Source organism: Penicillium alfredii (genome assembly GCF_028826965.1).
Source record: "Penicillium alfredii strain IBT 34128 chromosome Unknown utg000012l_segment0_segment0, whole genome shotgun sequence".
Classification (NCBI taxonomy): Eukaryota; Fungi; Ascomycota; class Eurotiomycetes; order Eurotiales; family Aspergillaceae; genus Penicillium; species Penicillium alfredii.
Window position 1 is genome coordinate 1,213,694 of NW_026622709.1, and position 17,734 is coordinate 1,231,427.

Consider the following 17,734-nt stretch of genomic DNA (forward strand, 5'->3'; position numbering starts at 1 on the left):
GTAAAAGGCAAGTCGCATGCAGTGATATAATTTCATGTCTCGTTTCCAAACCTGCCATGCCAGTACAGATGCACACAAAAAGAATAAAAAAACCGAATCGTCAAGTACTCGTCATTCAGGCCAAGGCATCCAGGTCCTCTCAAAATCATGGATGGAACATGCATATATGGTTGCACCAGAAAAGGCCAAACACAGCACAACGTTTTCAGGGGTATATCAGGAGAGGGAACAACGCCCATGGTTAAATAAAGGGGGAGGGGGAGGGAAAAGGAAATCAGCCGAGTCGCTGCTTCTTCGACTGCAGTAAAAATCAACTCGACGAGTCCGAGTCGGTGTCGGAGTCTTCCTCGAGGACGATTCGCCGCATCACGCTCTTGTCGAAAAGATCCAAGGCAAACCGCCTCGCCGGTAACCGGAAGTGATGCCTTTCGAGGATGCACAGAGCTTTGCGGAAGAGGTGGGCCTGGTGGAATCGTTCGGGTTGTTTGGATTTCAAACTACACCCATGCATGTAAGTCGCTAACCGCATCTCAGAGGAAGGGAAGATAGTACCTGTGAAGATCTGCGGCCGCTCGCTTGGACAGAACGGTGTTTCCCATGTCCACAATCAACTTTAGTATCTTCTGGTTGGTGGCGTCCGGGTCCGTGGTGGCTTCCCTGAATTTCTCGCGAGGGGTACGTTTCGCGTCGGCATCATAACCAGGGAATGAGATCTAGACCTGGTGAGCGAGTCGAAACAAAAGAAAAGAAGCCTGGAGACTTACCAGGAACAGCTTGCGGAAATCCGACGGCAAGCAAAAGCCCAGCGAATCTCCCTTCTGGTCAACCGCCGAATCCCATCCCAGATCTCGCAACACTCGAAGCCCATGCCGACTGCGGGATACAAGGCCCAAGACAAAGAAGGCGGTGCCTCGCATTGTCAAAACCCCTGCGCTTTCTGCAATCTGCACGATTCGCTGCACAATCTCGGGCTCCAGGAATGGAGCACCGAGTTCCATGGATCCGACATTACCGACAGCCCACAGGCATCCTTTTACCTTGAGAAGGATCTCTATCTCTTCCTCCTCTAGCCGGAAATCGCGAATTGTCCAAGCAAATTCGTTGAAATGGCCCGACTGCTCCAATAGCCTGCAGCCCTCGGCCGTTCGAGCAAGCTCTCGGTAGAAATGAGGCGGGACCAATCCGATATCCTGCATGTCGACCAGATCCTCGGGCGCAAAGCTACCGCGTCGTGGCTGATCGACATAGGCGCGGGACAGAGCGGCCTCCACGAGGCCAACGTAGGTGTCATTGCGACCAAGGAACCAATCATCCATCTCCTGAGTGATATAGTCGAGGCCATCCAGGTAGTGATAGCCGACCGAGGTTGACAAGAATCGTAGAAGAAGTGGCGCGCCAATCTCGCCCAGGTGATCAAGAGAGGGCCGGCATTTGACGACAAACTCGAGATAGTCCCGCTGATTACATGCCTCTTCCAGAATCCTCACAGCAACCTGACAAACGGTGACATCGGGGTCATATAATTGGGTCACCAGCAGTTTGATGACCCATTCAGCATTACCAATCGACACATTAGGAGACAGCGTGGCATCCCCAACGGCGTATTTCCGGAGAATCTTGGTGGCGAAAATCCGAATATCTTTGGAGCCAATGGTGAGGGCCTTGGACAACATCACCCGAAGATGGCTTTCCCGGTTGTAGTCCATATTCCCCAAGAGAGTTTGAATTAGGTCATTTCGGTCACGCAACTCGATTATATGGTAGCACATATTCAGCATGTGCCACCGCTCCATCATGATGAGGCCATTTGCATCAGCACTCAATGTTCCCAGCATCGCAAAGTAGCCTCCGCTCAATGTATTAGCCATTTGGTCTCGCGAGAAAAGTGGCGACTCAGAGGTCAACCCGCTCATGCGATCGAGTTGCGCCAGGCATTCGGCAACTTGTCGCAAAAACTTGTTCTCGGCAAGATACTTGGTGCCTTCGGGGGTCTGCACAAGAGTCCGCATCAGGGCACAACCAGTTCGCACATAACGCTGGTTTGGTTTGGTGTTGGGGACCATGGAAAATCGGTATTTGAAAGGCCGATAGAATCCAATGAGACGTTTCATGAACTTTGAGCCTTTGATCGCCTCGTCCATTCGCTTGGAGTTCGTCAGAGGACCCTCGACCAAACGGTGAATCAGATCCCATTTCCATTTGATGTAATTGACGGTGTTCAACACGTGCGTTTCTAGAATTGCTGTGCGAAACTGGGTCTCATCCATGGAAGGACTCAGCTTGTCTTTGCTCTGTTCACCAGGTAGCAAGGAGGCCGATAAATCAGCATCCATGTTGTATCGGCCTACTGCACTGGGAAATCCACCGGAACGTGCGAGTGTCCGGTTGATGCTTTCAATTTGGAAAATGGTCGAAGTAGAGACGTCATGGTTTTCAACGTCGTATTTGATTGCGGGTGGGATCAGGTGTGGGAGGACTTGCAGCTTTGCACTGGTGATTTGTGGCAAAGAATGGTGAGCTAGCTTGAGAACTTCAGTTAATAGCAGAGTTGCTTTGCGCCTAAGAGCAGGATCTGTTTCTTCCTCGATAAGATCAGAGAGTGACTGCAATAAGTCAGTCCCACCACTATTTTGACCAGAGAAAGGCAATACCAACCTTTGCCAGGCCTGAATCGACCAAAGCTGCTAGGATTAATGTCGAAAAATGCGCCGTCAGATCAAATCTGCTACTATTGCTGCTATCGGAGAAGCCACGGTTGTTTTTGGGGTCCGTATCAGAACGCAGATGTGAGACTCTGCCATATGTCGTGAGTCTCCGGCCGGCAAGGAAAGATGAGGACCATGACGGGGGCTTGATCCGCAAAGCATCAAATAACAGCTCCATGATGAGATCCCGCGCCTGAGGATCAGGGTAATGAAGTGAGTCGAGGAGAGAATGGAGCGGTTGTGCTTCGTGTCTTGCAAGGATCACAAGACCTGGCCAAGTTTTCAGCATGGCAGAGATCGCTCGGGCGGCAGACTTTAGCCGGCCATGGCGCAGTGAATCGGACAAAGAGTCAGTGAAAGGCGCCAGAACAGCCTCCAGCTCACATCCCTGGAGATACTTCCGACTCCGGGGGTGTCCAATACATGCAGAAAGCTTGATATCAGACTCTCCGACGCACCGAATGTCCCTTCAGCCAGAGAATCATGCAGGGCAGCAAAACCACCTGCAGAGGCCACCAGTTCTGGGTCCTTCACCAACATTTCGGCCAGGGTCATGATGGTGATATTCCGGAGACGGTCCTCGTGGTTTTCGGCAATCGCAACGATGGTGCGGACAATGGCGCGCGAGATCTCCCGCACTCCGTCCTTGACATCGAGAAAGGCTCGCACGAACTTGAGCGCCTGTTCTCTTTCGATGCTCGCTTTGCTTTCCTTAACCAGGGACAAAATAACCAGCTCGTCGGTGTGCAGGGCGCGAATTGTCTGTAGTGATCTCCGATCCGCGATTGCATAACGAGTTAGCCGATATCCAGCCGCGACTACTTCTTTGCTGTCGCTCAAGAGCATGACCTGAACGCGCAAGCCAAAGACAGACCACGCAAGGTCGTATTTGAGGGAGGGATATCGCTTGAACAATTCCACCAAGCTGTTGGCGCGCTCGACATAGAAATCAGGCGACATGCCCTCGATTTCCAGCGCTTGCAGTGTTTCGGTTAGGACATAGCTTGGTGATTCCATGTCACCCTCCCTATCTTCCTGCGCTTCTCCGTCCACCGATCCACCGGTGTTGTTATTACGCGACGGCGAGCGCATGGGGCTACCACGAAAAAGACCGGACATGCGACTGCGCGGGGGAGTGGACGACGGCGCCTGCGCGCGTAGCAGCTCCTCTTCCAGCTCGTGTTGCAGCTGGACCAACTTGCGATTGGATGAACTCAATTCCGACTCTACTCGCAGTCGCTGATCCTTGGTCTGCTTGGGAGGCTTTGCCAGCAGCGCCTCCAACATGTTCTCCGTTCCAGATTTGATCTTCATTTCCTTCGCGATCCTGTCTCGAATAACGGCCTGGCGCTCCTCGGTGGTGTGCAAGTCGTCTTCACCGATTGATCGGCTCGCTCTTCTCATATACGAGCCATCCGGGCGGGGCGTGACGCTGCGAGAATGCATACTCTTCAGCTCGGCGCTGAAGCTGCCCGGCCCACCAAAGGACGGAGCCAGAGACCCTCCTCGGGCACCCATGGTGCTACTGCCTCCGGACTCGGACCGTCCATTCCGTCCAGGCCTCGAAGTGCCATCGTTCCAGCTCCCGTCCGCGGAGCCGCCATCCTGGCTGAACGAGGAGCGCCCTTCCCCCAAGACGCGATGCTGGGTCGACGCGGAGTATGCTGAGTTATGTCCGGACGCCATAGAGCTCCATCTAGCCGCGGAGGCTTTCTATGACCTGTCGCAAGTGTACCGAGTATCGAATTGCCGCATTGAGATCAGTTCCGGATGGGTGGGAGGGAAGGTCGAGAGGGCGTGGAGCGGAGCAAGGGTTCACGGACAGCGTAAGGGAGGGGAAACCGCAGTCACGGCTTGTGCGGATGATCAAAGAGAACCAGATGCCATGACCATTGATCGGGTGGTTCAGGAGTAAACTGGGGGAAATAAGAGAAGGAAAAGGAATTCTACACAACGCGATCGGCCGGGGATCGTCGAAGGACGTTCTGGACGACTGTCCCACTCGGTGCAGCCTGCTGGGCTCTGCGAAACAACGGCTGACTAAGGCCTTATCACCGGGGCCCCAACCCGCATGCCCTGAAACTGGAGAAACTGGAGTTTCGAGTATATATTCCTTGGGGTTGACGGAGGAGAATATCTAGGAAATGTGTTGTAATTCTGTGTGGTAAATTTTTGGAAGTGTCCTGAAGAGGCTGTACAAGTGGCGCTATATATAGGGCAGCGCCTTTTACTTCTGATTTATAGTCATTGAAAGAGTTGGTATAAGTCAACTTGGAAGTATTGCAGGGAGTCGTTAACGAAATTAAGCATAGGATTGTATGCTAGCCCCAGCTACAAAAAGAACCCAATCTAGTACTGATATACCAGTCATCGGGATATCGCTGGGCACAATCCAAGACAAACTCATAATTCCGACCATCAATATTCGGCACATCTGTCTCGGCACCCCTCAACAACAGATTCTCCATGGCTTCAAGCTCGAGATTGCGGGCCGCTTTGTGCAGAGGGGTTTCACGGAGTCGCGCATCTTGAGGATTCGGGGAAGCGCCCCAATTGAGCAGCAAGTTGAGCTCATTGACCAACCCTCCCGCGGCAGCTAAATGGAGGGCAGTCATGTCCTCGAGCATCGGGATGTCAGGATCTGCACCCTTGGACAGAAGGAGCTTCATGATCTCGATATGCCCCCATCGAGTGGCTATATGTATTGGAGCACAACCCTCGGGGTCGTGGATGGCGGGTACATCGAGTAAAGGGTTATACTCTAAGAGAATCTCTAGAACCTCGACGAGATTCCATGTGGCAGCTTCGTGTAGGCCTGACCAGCCCTATCAATTGAATTAGCAATTAAAGGCCAATACTACTAATCAGCATAGAGGTCAGACAACTTACCCCATTGTAACTCCTGGCATTGACATCAGCCCCATACCGCAGCAAGAGCCGAACTGATTTGGTATCGTTATTCATACAGGCATCCTGCAGAACCGATCGACCAGAGGTATTTCTGGCATTCGGATTTGCCCCATATTGCAGTAAGATCTCAGTGACCTCACTGTGGTTATTGGCTACAGCCCAATGAATCGGCAATCGACCACTGACTCTCATCGGCCGGCTATTCCCGCCATTCTTATAGGGCTTGCTCAGGCTGTATTGTCGTGTATTGGTGTCTGCTCCTCGTTTCAGGAGCAACTTCACCATCTCGATATCACCTCTCTGTGCCGCATATGAAAGCGCTGTGCGGCCATCTCGAAGGTCACGGACGTTGACATTCACGCTGTTTAACATGATCTCCACCAGGGAAACAGAGCCACGCCGTACTGCTCCCATCAACTCTTCCACGTATTTGGGGTCGGAAAACCCGTCCCCTTCTTTCGTTGTCGACGTGGGGATCAGGGTTGCATGTGTAGATGCAAAGTCGGCAATTGCAGATCCGGCATCATCATTGAAAGAATGCCTCTGAGTGGCTTTGGAGGTTTGATCCATTGCCATAACAGGCTGTTTCAATGTGAGAATCCTGGGAGTTGTCAGATATTGTCATGTGCGCAAAATGAATCGAGGAAGAAAATAGCGCATACAGTGTAAGGCTTGACATGGAATCCGAGAAGATTGACCTGGATCGGTCAAATTCAGTCATCATGGCGAAGATTTCTCTTCGCCGAAATGGCCACATCCAGTCTCGAACCCAAGTGCGAGATTTCTTCGGTTCATCACTAGATGCATTTTTTTCGCTCATGAGTCCTTCACCCTCTGGATCGGTCTGAAAATCCAGCAGTTTCAATTTCTCGTTCACCTGGTCGCAATTGAGCTGGCACTTCGCCATGGGGACAAATAGGTTTTTCATCGCCCTGTTGAGTTGCGCGTCCTGGTCCACGAAGCCTCGAATGTCCCGAGATTCGAGTGCGTCGGTGAGATTGTTCACCAGAAGATAAAAGTTCATCATATCAGAACCCAGATTCTCGATCTCTCGGGGTGCATTCTTGATTGTCGTGATGAATTCGTAGACTTGGAATGAGATCTTGGTGGCAGCCGATGCCAGCTGCAAAATGGAAGCAGCCGTCCCAATGCCGGACATGATCTATTGTCGTCTTGTTTTCTCAGAGTAAAAGTGCTATATGAATAAATAGTGCCTTGATGAATTTCAGTAGAATTTTCCTTGTCGCAACGGTGTCATAAGCGCGGATATTCGAAGAAAAAAAAGTAGGGATCAATGCGTATAGAGAGGGAGGTTTTGAGGGGAGAGAAATATGTTGAGGCTTCTATTTTCGAGTCAAGCTTTGCCTCACAGCCTCACGAGGAAAATAGAAACCATCGCCCTCTTTCACGTCATATTGCCGATTGGTTTAGGGCAGTGCCTGAGCAGTGTATACTCCGTGGGGCGACCCGAGAGCGCGCCCTATCCCCATATTCTATCACTCGCAGCTCAAAAGCTGATGGCGAAGTACCCTCCATCAGCCAAGAATTGGAATGCACAATGGTTCTGGTTGTCAGCATCTTTGGATGGTAAGGAGTGTCGGACTTGGGCATTTTCGGGGCTCGAGTGACAGAGTCGTGACAACGCTGAGCTCGCAGTATGTGGGGCGCGAGCTAGTGGGATGCGCCGGGAGTACCCACTATCAATACACTTGACCGTCCTGTTTATTGAGCAGAAACGACGAGGGCGAGCACTAAAACAGACAGGAAAAGCCGATCTTATTCTTTCTAAGGATTATCTGGTATATATGCATTTTTACTGTTTATTTTTATTATAGGCAAGCTTTTGCCGAGAGCAATAACTGATCTTGGTCTATATATCCTCCACATTGTGGGATAACCAAGTTATCATATGCTACAACCTATATTCATGCTGTTGGGTTAGCTACTTGGTTTTGTAGTACATCAACAGATCCATGGATCCTAAGGTTCTCAGATTATTGGATTGGATGTCTTGGAAACCTGGCATCCAGGCCATACACCCAAATCTCAGTGACCGACAAACATCAAGGCCTGAGGACACAACCAAATATTTCTACTTGGTAACAGCAGTGGAATAGACCATGCAGATAATTGCTGAACTACATACCAGATCAGTATTAATGATGAGTGACAAGCTGAAAGTCAAGGTCAACTGAGGGTACCAAATCATCTACGAGTATGGGATAGAAGGCGCTGGGGGGTTGAGTCCACAGATTTCAGTAATTTCAGTATCTGCATCTTCCTACGAGAGGGACTATTTATATCACTTCCGAGAAAACGAATCAAACGCTGGGCCTGGAGTGTCCAGGGGAAACTGGTGCCCTGTTGATTGCCTTTCTCTTCGGAGGTGGGAGAGTCAAGACCTCTTCGGGGGCTGGCTCACACGGGTCCAGTGTTCAAACCCGGGTATCTTTTTTCTTTCTTTTTCCTGTTTCTCATTTATCTTTCCCCAAGGGTCATAGAAAGTGACCCCAAGATCTGACATCAGAAAGTCTCGCTCTTGAATCCAGAAGACAGCAGTAATATTGAATCATTGCATTTCCAAGCCAAGTCTGAAATCATACCCAATTCCTAGCCAAGTCCATGAAATGGAACTCCAAGAAGAGTAGACGTGATCTCTCTCAGAAAACACCGGATTCGGGACCCATCTTAGTATACAAGACGCCATGCACCTGGCTGGAAGCAACCTCATTGTCCCATTGCCCATCATTTCATGACTTGTCCGAGCTGGTCTTCTCCAGGATAGTCTTCATCATTTCGTTGCCAAGAGTGGCAGCTTCGGGGAAGCGTGGCGCGAAGTACTGGGCAATTCGCTCGAACCGGTCACGGTAGGATTCGAAGTCTCCAAAGGAGACGCAGTCGGACCAGGCCTGGTAATTGGAAGAATACATTAATTAGTACCAGTGACTTAGAACAAAGGACTAAGACAGCTGTAAACAACTTACCCGTGCAGCAAATGTAAACTCGAGATCATCCGAACGGAACGTGGTGTCGTCAATCGCTGTATCAAGGGCCTCGTCGAGGAGATCGGGGTTGCGGAACAAGTACTCGGTCACACCCAGCCACAGACGAAAGAGCTGCAGGAAGTTAGTATTGGAAGAATCGTACCGCCGTTCAGTGACATACCGGGGTGGAACAGATCATATGGTCGTAGGGAACAATGCCGAGCTTGGACCAGCAGTCGACAATAGCCAGCAGACTGAGATGGCTGTTCGGAGGCGACGTCTCGCGCGATCGGTTGGACAGAGAAAACCGATCCAGCACTTCATCCTTCAGCAGGAGGTCTTGACCCTCAGTGCCAGCCCTAAAGACCGAGGCACCAGCCGCTTTCACTCGTTCCTTGAGTTCCTGTCGATGTCCTCCAATCATGAGTTTGTACATCTCCGTGACCGACTCGGCATACTGGCGGATCTGTCGCTTAGCGGCCGGGTTGAGGATGGCGAGTCCGGCGTAGACGTGCCATTTATTCGAGTAGATGCGCAGGGTGATGTTGATCTTGACGTTCTCGATACCGCCCACCCAGCGCGAGATCTCCCAGGGAAATTGCTTGTTGGCGCACCACGCGGTGCCCATGCTGAGGAAGGCTGCGTGGGTGACGGCCTGCGTATCGGCAGTGATGCGGTCATGCATCTCGCCGGTGAGATAGACATGCTTGGACCCGAAGGACGACAGGATTTCTTCCACGAATCGGAGACTCTCGTCCGAGGCGCGATGTTGAATCAGGACCTAAATCGTCGCGTTACCTCATGCACGCCCAGTCAAAAATGAAATCGCAACTTCGCGCTAGTTCATACCAGGGGCTGCCCTTTCGGGTTGACTTTGGGGCCGTGGAGCGAATGGCAGGATACGATTTCTACATCTGGAGGAAGGTGTCGATCGAACGCTGCAAGTTCCGGGGCCTTGCAGGACGTTTGGCCGCCAACGATTGCACCGACCTTGGTTGCTTTTTTTGGGTGTCCACGAGTCAGAGATATACTGGTCCTGAAAACAAGAGAGGGGGCAATGGCCGTCGACACATACATGGCCCGTACTGTGCCACGACCTTGTCGATGACGCCGGCCTCTACACTGTAAAGAATGAAATCGCTAATTCTTGAAACGAGATGCCCATTCGGGAATATGGTGACTCCTTGCTATATACGATGAGCTTCTGGGCGGTTTAACCCCGGCCGGGGGACGTACTTGAGAAGCGAATTCTTGTTGTAAAGATTCATAGTTCTCAGGTTTGTCACACGCGTTTATCCTTGATTGATGCCACGTTAGTTAGCCATACTTACTGATCAACATGCGAATTCCAGGATCCTGTTCGAAGCATTTGTTAGCAGATGCTTTTGATGAACAGAAAAAGTGTAAATCCAAAACGATGAGTTTGAACAAGATCAGACAAGAAAAAGTAAGGTAGCGTGGTTGTTACATCATCGACGAGCTGGGGGGTAAGCTGCCGACCAGAATGGCGAGACAGCAACCCCCAGATCATACTCGAGCCAAATGCACTCTAGTCATCATGCGAAGGGGGAGAGTGGGAGAATTGAAAAATCAAGAACCAATGGCTTACCTTCTTTCAGGGTCACTGGAACCGTCGAGAAATCGACACAAGGGGAGGTATTGACATAATTACCTCCATCCTGCATCGCTCAGGCGCTGGGTATACATCTTGCCCATATCGCCCATCCCGATGATACCAATCGAGACATCTTGTTTGGTGCGTCGCATTCTGGTAAACAATCACGAGGATTGTGCTTTTAGGCTCCTGACAACCGAATGTATCGCCGGTAGAAGAGCACTGTAGGAGAAATTCTGAGTAGAATCACCAGTCTCGCCGGTGTCATCCGTGTTGGAGATCAATTGCAAGATTGCCGTGAAGGAGGTTGAGGGCGAAAGAAGAAAAATTTAAATACTCGACGGGAGCTTGGGCCTTCACCGCCTGCCGGGCCGACCTCAGCCCCGGTGTAACCCGCCTCAATTTTCAGGCAGCTCGCTTGCTATTTGGGCCAATCATGGCCGACTATTGGGTCTAGGGCACACACCCACTCTTTTTTTGTTCCTCGCCGGCCTCACTTCTTTCTTTCTTTTCCATATTCCACTAACACCACAGTCGCCATGCCTCCCAAGAAGACCCCCGCGGCCAAGGAGAACGTCTCCCTCGGCCCCCTTGCCGGTGACGGTATGTCCAGAATTTTTTCTTCTTCTGTCCAAAATGCAAGCGTGAGATCTGACTAGTGAAACAGGCAAGCTCGTTTTCGGCGTTGCCCGCATCTTCGCCTCCTTCAACGATACCTTCGTCCACGTCACCGATCTCAGGTTCGTGCACAATTTTTCCCGCTGACTTGACTTGTTTGCGAGATGAACTTTCCTCCGGCCCACGCCGATTGGAGGGGTAGTCGAGCACTGGTCAAGGGTTCAGCTCGAATATCTGGATGACATTGGCTGACATTTCCTGTCTTACTACAGTGGTCGCGAAACCATCACCCGTGTGACTGGTGGTATGAAGGTCAAGGCGGACCGTGACGAGTCCTCCCCCTACGCCGCCATGCTTGCTGCCCAGGACGTCGCTACCCGCTGCAAGGAGCTGGGCATCAACGCCCTGCACATCAAGATCCGTGCCACCGGTGGTAAGTTTTGCGCATGCAGTTGAAATCCCTCAAGGAAAGGAATTCGGTCTAATTGTCAATGACAGGTAACGGCACCAAGACCCCCGGCCCCGGTGCTCAGTCCGCTCTCCGTGCCCTGGCTCGTTCCGGCATGAGAATCGGCCGTATCGAGGACGTCACCCCCACCCCCTCCGACTCTACTCGTCGCAAGGGTGGTCGCCGTGGTCGCCGTCTTTAGATCTGTGCGGGCGTGTCATTCTTTCCCGAGTGCAAGTCCTTTGCATGCTTGGGTTGGAGGCTACTCGCAGGGTCTTCCTGCAACTGTGGATGGAATAAACGCGAAGAACGGCCCTTATTGCCTGGTCTTCATTGTTTTTCATACCCTGAAAAATTTGTTCTTAGGTTTAGGCTGTTGACTTAGGGAGTCTTGGACGACTGAATCAATAACTGGATCTGAGTATTGTGTCGCTCTGACAGCTCAATTGTAAATCTGCGTAGTGTAGGTCTTGGTAAATATCAATCCCTGTAGGGCTCCACGGCTGCAGGGCTGTCTTGCGTAGTTGAATGTGGGGAGCTGTGGCGGGGCTTGCTTCAACGCGCGAAAACTTGGAACCTTCGGACTCTCACTCAGCAACACCTTTAATGATTCCCTTCTCTTTCGCAGCCCTGTCATACACAATGCCCAGTCGCTAGTCCGAAACCTACGCACTCCGCGCAGTGCTGACATCCCAACACCGCAACTCAGCCGGCCACACTCTGACCGGATTCACCGGACCCGTCCCATCTCACAGCAGCCGCATAGCTCTGAATCCCTCCCAGAATTCTGACCAGAAACCATGCCTCCCCTCCTCCAGCCGTCTTCGACCATTCTCCTCCCCCAGCTACCCCCGAAAACCCTTGTCGGCATCGACCTCATCACCTTCACCTCGACAACCAACTTCCACGGAATCCGAGATCTGCCCCACGGATGGCATTTCCTCTATACGGGGACAACAGAGAGCCTGTCGCTGCGCTGCGGAGCGTGGTTCTATGTCGGTGATCTCCGCACTGCCGGCAATGGCCGCGATGATAGTACTGCGCTGGTCGCGGCGCACAGCCAGAACACAACCCCGGAGATCTATATCTGGCGATGGAGCTCGGAATCCGAGGCTCTAGATACACTGAAGCATGGTAGCGATGCCGATCGCCAGGAGGCCATGCGCTACAAAGCGAATCTGGGCGCAACCTGGCAGAGCGGGGGCTTGTTCCGGTATCGTAGTCGGGTGTCGCCGTCCCTGTTAACTGCTCAGCCGGGATCAGGACAGACTGTACAGAAGCAGGACGAGGACGAGGACGGCGAGACTGAAGAATCTGGTCGGCGGGACTGGCAGGGTCTCACGGACCGCATATCGCCGAGCCTCCTCTCCCGGATTGTGGGAAGTCCTGAGCTGGATGTGGACGGGCGTCCACGCTGGGCTGTGACCACGGCTAGTACTGCCAGTCGTGACGCAGATAATATCCCCGGGCTGGATCCATCAACAGAGGGACCAGACGGAGTCTCAGAAACTGGCGGCGAACAAGAAAGAGCCTTTGGCTTTCTACCCATCGACTTGAAACGGACATGGCGAGAGGGCGCCGTGGGCCGGGAACGGACAGAGGCTGCCCAAGACCGCTCCTGGGCGCTCGGGGACCTAATCAACCGGTGTTCCGCCGAGGCCATGGAAGATGGCCAGACAGGCGAAACACAATTACTCGGAGAACTGCAGTTCACGTTCCTCATGGTTCTGACCATGATGAACTACTCGTGTCTGCAGCAGTGGAAGCGCCTCCTAGAGCTAATCCTGACATCCAAACAAGCCATCACGGATAGAGAAGGGTTCATGAGCGACGTGCTTCGGCTGTTGTCACTGCAGCTGCAGCGGTGCGACGACGTCGAGGGCGGAATCTTTGAGATCGACGGCGACGAGGGGGGAGACTTCTTTCGCAAGCTGCTCATGAAACTGCGGGCTTCGATCGATGAAATTCTTGGGAACGATGTCCAGTCAGCTGTGAAGTCGGAGCTCGAGAAGCTGGATGCTTGGGTTAAAGAGGAGTATGATTGGGAACTGCATCGCGAGGCTATTGTCCGACGCGGTATGGTCCAGCTTGAAGATGGTGAGGAGGTCGAATTGGAAATGGATGGGCATGATGAGGATGAGGAGACGGGCGAGTATGCTCCGCTTGTTGTGGATTTGGGTGGAAGTGGCATGCCGGATGATGGGAATTTGCAGGATACAGAAATGGGTGGGTAGACGTGAGCGTTTGATCCCATCGATGAAGGGGTACCTACTTTAACGGTCAAGCATATCTCAAACTTGTACATTAATATACGACCTCATTTTGTGAGTATTTTCTTGTTGATGTGGGACATATAGCCCTAATTCCCTCCGTTAATCTAGCTTCACCGAGATATATCCCCGGGGTTGCGAATGGCATCTTACACGGTGACGTAGATACAAGTTGAACGATATAACTACTTTCTTAAAAAGCCAAGATCTTTTTTATCAATCTAACTCGAAATCTATATACAAAGAAAAGACCTATTCCCAACCCGCAATGAAAAGGCGGGAAATTGCTGATGCAACAGCCCAACCCCCAAAACAGATCTATCTAGTTTATATGTCTATTTCTCTTCCTCGATGACATAGCTCCAGTCGTGCTCTTCCTTGCCATACATAATAGCCTCGAGCCAAGACTTGATCTGGGCAGCATAGCCCGCAGGCTTGCCACCCTGGCCGAGGGTGCTGATATCGAGGTCGTTGTTGCGGATCATAGCGACGGGGGTGATGAAGTACTGCGGAAGTCAGCAAGCACGCCAAAAGCATAAGCACAAACATAAGTATAACATAAGATATACCTGCAAAGGTAGAAATGGAAGGAAAGAAACGAGTAAGCACATACAGCAGTCCCCGACACAAAAGCCTCGACAAGCCGCTCCTCCCTCGACGCCGTCTCAATCTCATGAATAGTCAACGGGCGCTCCACAACCTGCAACGGCGCAAGCGACGAGCCCTCAGCCTGCTGTTTCTCCGTAGAAAACCTCTCCCGAACAAGCTCCAACACACTGCGCCGCGTCACGCCCGGCAGAATAAGCTGACTCTCCAACGGCGCCGTGACAAGCTCGAGCTGATTCGACTGCGCATTGCGCCACACCACGAAGAAATTGCTAGCCCCGGCCTCAGTCACCTGCCGATCCTCGCCGAACAGCCACAGGATCTGGTCGAAGCCCATGGCCTGCGCCTTGCCGTGCGCCTGCAGGGATGGGCCATAGTTGGCGCCGAGCTTGGCCCAGCCGAAGCCGCCGGGCCAGGCGCGGATGGCGTCCGGGGTTGAGGCGAAGAGTTTCAGGCCCTTGGGTGCGGGGGCGGACGAGTCGTCGTTTTGGTCTTGCTTGAGTTTGGTGAAATCGGGCCAGGGGACGGCGATGATGAAGAGGAGAGCTTCTTTGGGGATTTGTACGCCGAGGTGTGGGCCGCTGCCGATGATTGTTGGGCGGATGTAGAGGAAGGAGCCGGGACGGGATTTGGGGAGCCAGCCTGGTGTGTATTAGTATAACCATATATATAGATGTGAATCACCGTATACATCGAGGATATAATATAAATTACACCCCCCCCCCCCCCCCCCCGGATATGGAGAGAAGAAACATACGCGGTCCATCAATCTGCAGCAACTTCGCCACAAGCTTCTTCAACTCCTCAAACTTGAACCCAGGCAACGACGACCGCTGCGCACTGGTATTCAGCCGCTCGCCATTGCAGTCGGGCCGAAACAGGCGCAGCTTACCATCGTACCCGCGGTACACCTTCATGCCCTCGAAGCACTCGGTGGCATAGTGCAGACACGACGCCGTCGGCGGGATGCTCAGGTTCTCGTACGGCTTGACCTCGGGCGTCTCCCAACCCTGGGCGGCCGTCCACCGCACCGTGACCATGTGGTCGGTGCAGTGCGAGTGGCTCAGTTCCTCGGCTGAGCCGGGCTCCGGGACCTTGCGGGGGCTGGTGGTTCGGGTGATCTTGAAATTGGAGCCGTTGAGCTCGGCTTTGGTTGGGGCGGTGGATCCCATCGTGATGAGATGTTCGAGGAGGTTCAATTGAATGAATATGGGGGAGGTGGTGTTTTGTCTGTGGGAGTGGGGTGTGGTGAGTCACTACTCAGTAGAAATGGGAGTATATCAATGTCAATTGGGGTATGCTTGGCAAGCAAAGAGGAATAAGCAGACAAATTGCCCTGATAGAGGGGGGTTTCCACAAGAAAAGAGAAGAAGAAAGAAATTGAGAAGAACAGAAACCATCAATCTTATACCCGCGGCTTGCCCCGGACCGTGGGACGTGAGATTCGAGAGTGAAATTTCTTTTCCGAGCGGAAAAGACCCGCGACTTCTTCCCATCGACCAATTTGCCTCTAAAAAAGGACGAGTACACACCGACCGGAATATCGAACCAGTTCTTTTTCATTACGCATATTACTTCGAAGAGAGACATTGCGACTTCGGCGTGGTGTATGCACGCCTGAATCCTGCGCCCTTCCGATGACAGCGCGGAGGGGAGAAACTCTGATAAGTCTCTCTGCGTGGTTATCGGCCCCACGCCGATGATAGCCGGGCAGGAAGTATGGGGGCCATCAGGGGGTCCTGTCTATCTTTGATATTTAGTAGAGAGCGACTCGAAATGACTTGAAATGAATTTGGGCGCCAGTTTATATAAGACTGGAGATGGGCGCATACATAGAGACATTTTTCTCGGATCAGTTCTTTGCGGATTGATAAGCTGCAGTATAGATCACTCTGGAGGCAAGTCAAGAAGACAAGAGAAAAAAGATAGAAAGAAAGATAGCTAGAAATTGACCGTAATAGCTCACTAAAGAAAGGAGAAAGGACAGCGACGTCGAGATTAAGTATTCCCTCGAAGACAATTCCTGCAGTACCGAGCCGTGCTGGAGGCTTGGGAACGAACTCAAGCCAAAGAGGGACTGTGGATTTGATTGAATACGGGCAAGCTGCCGAGTAGCGGTCCCCACATCGATTCGAGATGAACGAAATATCTCAGCCAAGGGAGCTGGAGAAAAAGCCATCCGTTGTCTCCAGACCCAAAGTCGCTCGTGAATGGCTGGCTGTTGTTTCCGGGTGACATAAGCGATCTGCCCATGAACGCCATGCAGATCGGCCAGCTTTGCAACGGGCTTCTTCTTTTCTTTTTCTTTTTGGCGGTCTCTTTTTTGGGAGAAAAGGGAATGCAGGCTTGGCCATCCCTCTCCACTGGTCCCCTGTACCAAACAGTGACATATCCCTGGGGGGAAGGGAAGTGCCTATGTGTGGCAACACACCTCGGATCTAAATTCCGACCTTTCCTACCGTTTCACGAGGTGAACCAGGGATTGCGAAACAATCCTGTTAGGTTAGATGCCACGATCCCAGAAGATGGGCCAACCCCCACTCTCTCGGGCCAACATTACATGGCCACCGAGGTGAGCAGATGCAGCTCAGGAGACGCAGATCGAGTCGGCTGTGGTCCAGAACCAGTCTCATGCCTTGCGGAGTCTGACAGCCTGGCCGGAACGGGCATGCATAAAAATACACGCTAGGTGTGACGGACGTGACAATATAGAACATTTAGCATTAGGTGATCCTCCGATACATGAGTTCATCAAGGCCGTCAGGATGCAGCATTCATGTCCCCGTCGTACGCCAAGAGCCAGTTAGCCAGGGGGGGACAAAAAGCAGCAGTCGATTCGGCGGGTATAACCCTAACAGCCGTGGCGTTGCTGGTGGACGGGGGGATCTATTTCCAAGGGGCTGTTCAGACCCGATGCTCATGCCTGTCTGGGTAAAGTGGGCGGGAGAGCATTTGTCAAAGTATTGAAAAGTACCCGTTGATCCTGCTGCAGTCACACTCCCTCTCCCCGGTCGATCCATTGAGTGTATCCCAACGGAAAATGTCCCCCTCCCCCCCCCCCCAAGACCTGCTCTGCCATACCCAGCACAGGGGTTTGTGTACCACACTGTGTGGCGGATCTCGTGGTCGTCCCATCAACCAGGGCCTTGGAATTTCGCCACTTCGTACAAAACCCCGATGTCCAACGTCTGGGGGTGCCTCCAGAAGACCTGATTTCTATTGCCCAAGTGGTGTTTTTGGGAGTGCGTACGCTACCAAGTAGTTAGTCCGTTCATGACCGTCAATCATTGACTGATTCGACAAGGCATGACATCAAAGGCAATAACCCGTTGTTTATGAACCATACCATTGGCTCGCCGGTGTATCTTACTGGAGAAAGGAAGGTGGACACGGGCTGATAGAGCAAGCTCTGGACATGGGCGAGTGAAATTGTGAGCCGGCATTTGGAAGGGGCGCCGTGCGTCGGAAGCAAACAAGATCACCGGAAGGAGCCGACCTTCGCGACGAAGAGAGGAAGGCATCCCACGGGCCAGCGAGGATGGGCTGGTTTAGTGATTATCATCTCGGTCGCGGCCTGC

At 52.3% G+C, this 17,734-nt stretch overlaps 6 protein-coding genes across 6 annotated transcripts; 2 read left to right on the forward strand and 4 right to left on the reverse strand.

Moving 5' to 3' along the window:
• Positions 1-310: 310 nt before the first annotated feature.
• Positions 311-4,391, reverse strand: NUU61_009990 (putative cytosolic regulator Pianissimo; the record flags this gene model as incomplete). Its single annotated transcript, XM_056660515.1, has 5 exons — positions 311-497; positions 553-713; positions 765-2,522; positions 2,656-3,109; positions 3,160-4,391. The coding sequence occupies 5 exons, from the start codon at positions 4,389-4,391 to the stop codon at positions 311-313; spliced, it is 3,792 nt and encodes a 1,263-aa protein (XP_056507013.1).
• A 635-nt stretch (positions 4,392-5,026) lies between these two features.
• NUU61_009991 (ankyrin repeat domain-containing protein) lies at positions 5,027-6,774 on the reverse strand (the record flags this gene model as incomplete). Its single annotated transcript, XM_056660516.1, has 3 exons — positions 5,027-5,530; positions 5,595-6,216; positions 6,278-6,774. The coding sequence occupies 3 exons, from the start codon at positions 6,772-6,774 to the stop codon at positions 5,027-5,029; spliced, it is 1,623 nt and encodes a 540-aa protein (XP_056507014.1).
• Positions 6,775-8,365: 1,591 nt separating this feature from the next.
• On the reverse strand, positions 8,366-10,366 carry NUU61_009992 (prephenate dehydrogenase (NADP(+)); the record flags this gene model as incomplete). Its single annotated transcript, XM_056660517.1, has 6 exons — positions 8,366-8,524; positions 8,600-8,731; positions 8,781-9,380; positions 9,449-9,597; positions 9,675-9,721; positions 10,272-10,366. The coding sequence occupies 6 exons, from the start codon at positions 10,364-10,366 to the stop codon at positions 8,366-8,368; spliced, it is 1,182 nt and encodes a 393-aa protein (XP_056507015.1).
• Positions 10,367-10,753: 387 nt separating this feature from the next.
• Positions 10,754-11,482, forward strand: NUU61_009993 (40S ribosomal protein uS11; the record flags this gene model as incomplete). Its single annotated transcript, XM_056660518.1, has 4 exons — positions 10,754-10,817; positions 10,882-10,954; positions 11,105-11,265; positions 11,331-11,482. 4 exons carry the CDS (start codon positions 10,754-10,756, stop codon positions 11,480-11,482), a joined length of 450 nt encoding a protein of 149 aa, XP_056507016.1.
• A 598-nt stretch (positions 11,483-12,080) lies between these two features.
• On the forward strand, positions 12,081-13,514 carry NUU61_009994 (AAR2 splicing factor family protein; the record flags this gene model as incomplete). The annotated part of the gene is made up of 1 exon (XM_056660519.1): positions 12,081-13,514. One exon carries the CDS (start codon positions 12,081-12,083, stop codon positions 13,512-13,514), a length of 1,434 nt encoding a protein of 477 aa, XP_056507017.1.
• Positions 13,515-13,885: 371 nt separating this feature from the next.
• On the reverse strand, positions 13,886-15,328 carry NUU61_009995 (branched-chain amino acid aminotransferase, cytosolic; the record flags this gene model as incomplete). The annotated part of the gene is made up of 3 exons (XM_056660520.1): positions 13,886-14,056; positions 14,164-14,798; positions 14,914-15,328. The coding sequence occupies 3 exons, from the start codon at positions 15,326-15,328 to the stop codon at positions 13,886-13,888; spliced, it is 1,221 nt and encodes a 406-aa protein (XP_056507018.1).
• Between the last annotated feature and the right edge of the window lie 2,406 nt (positions 15,329-17,734).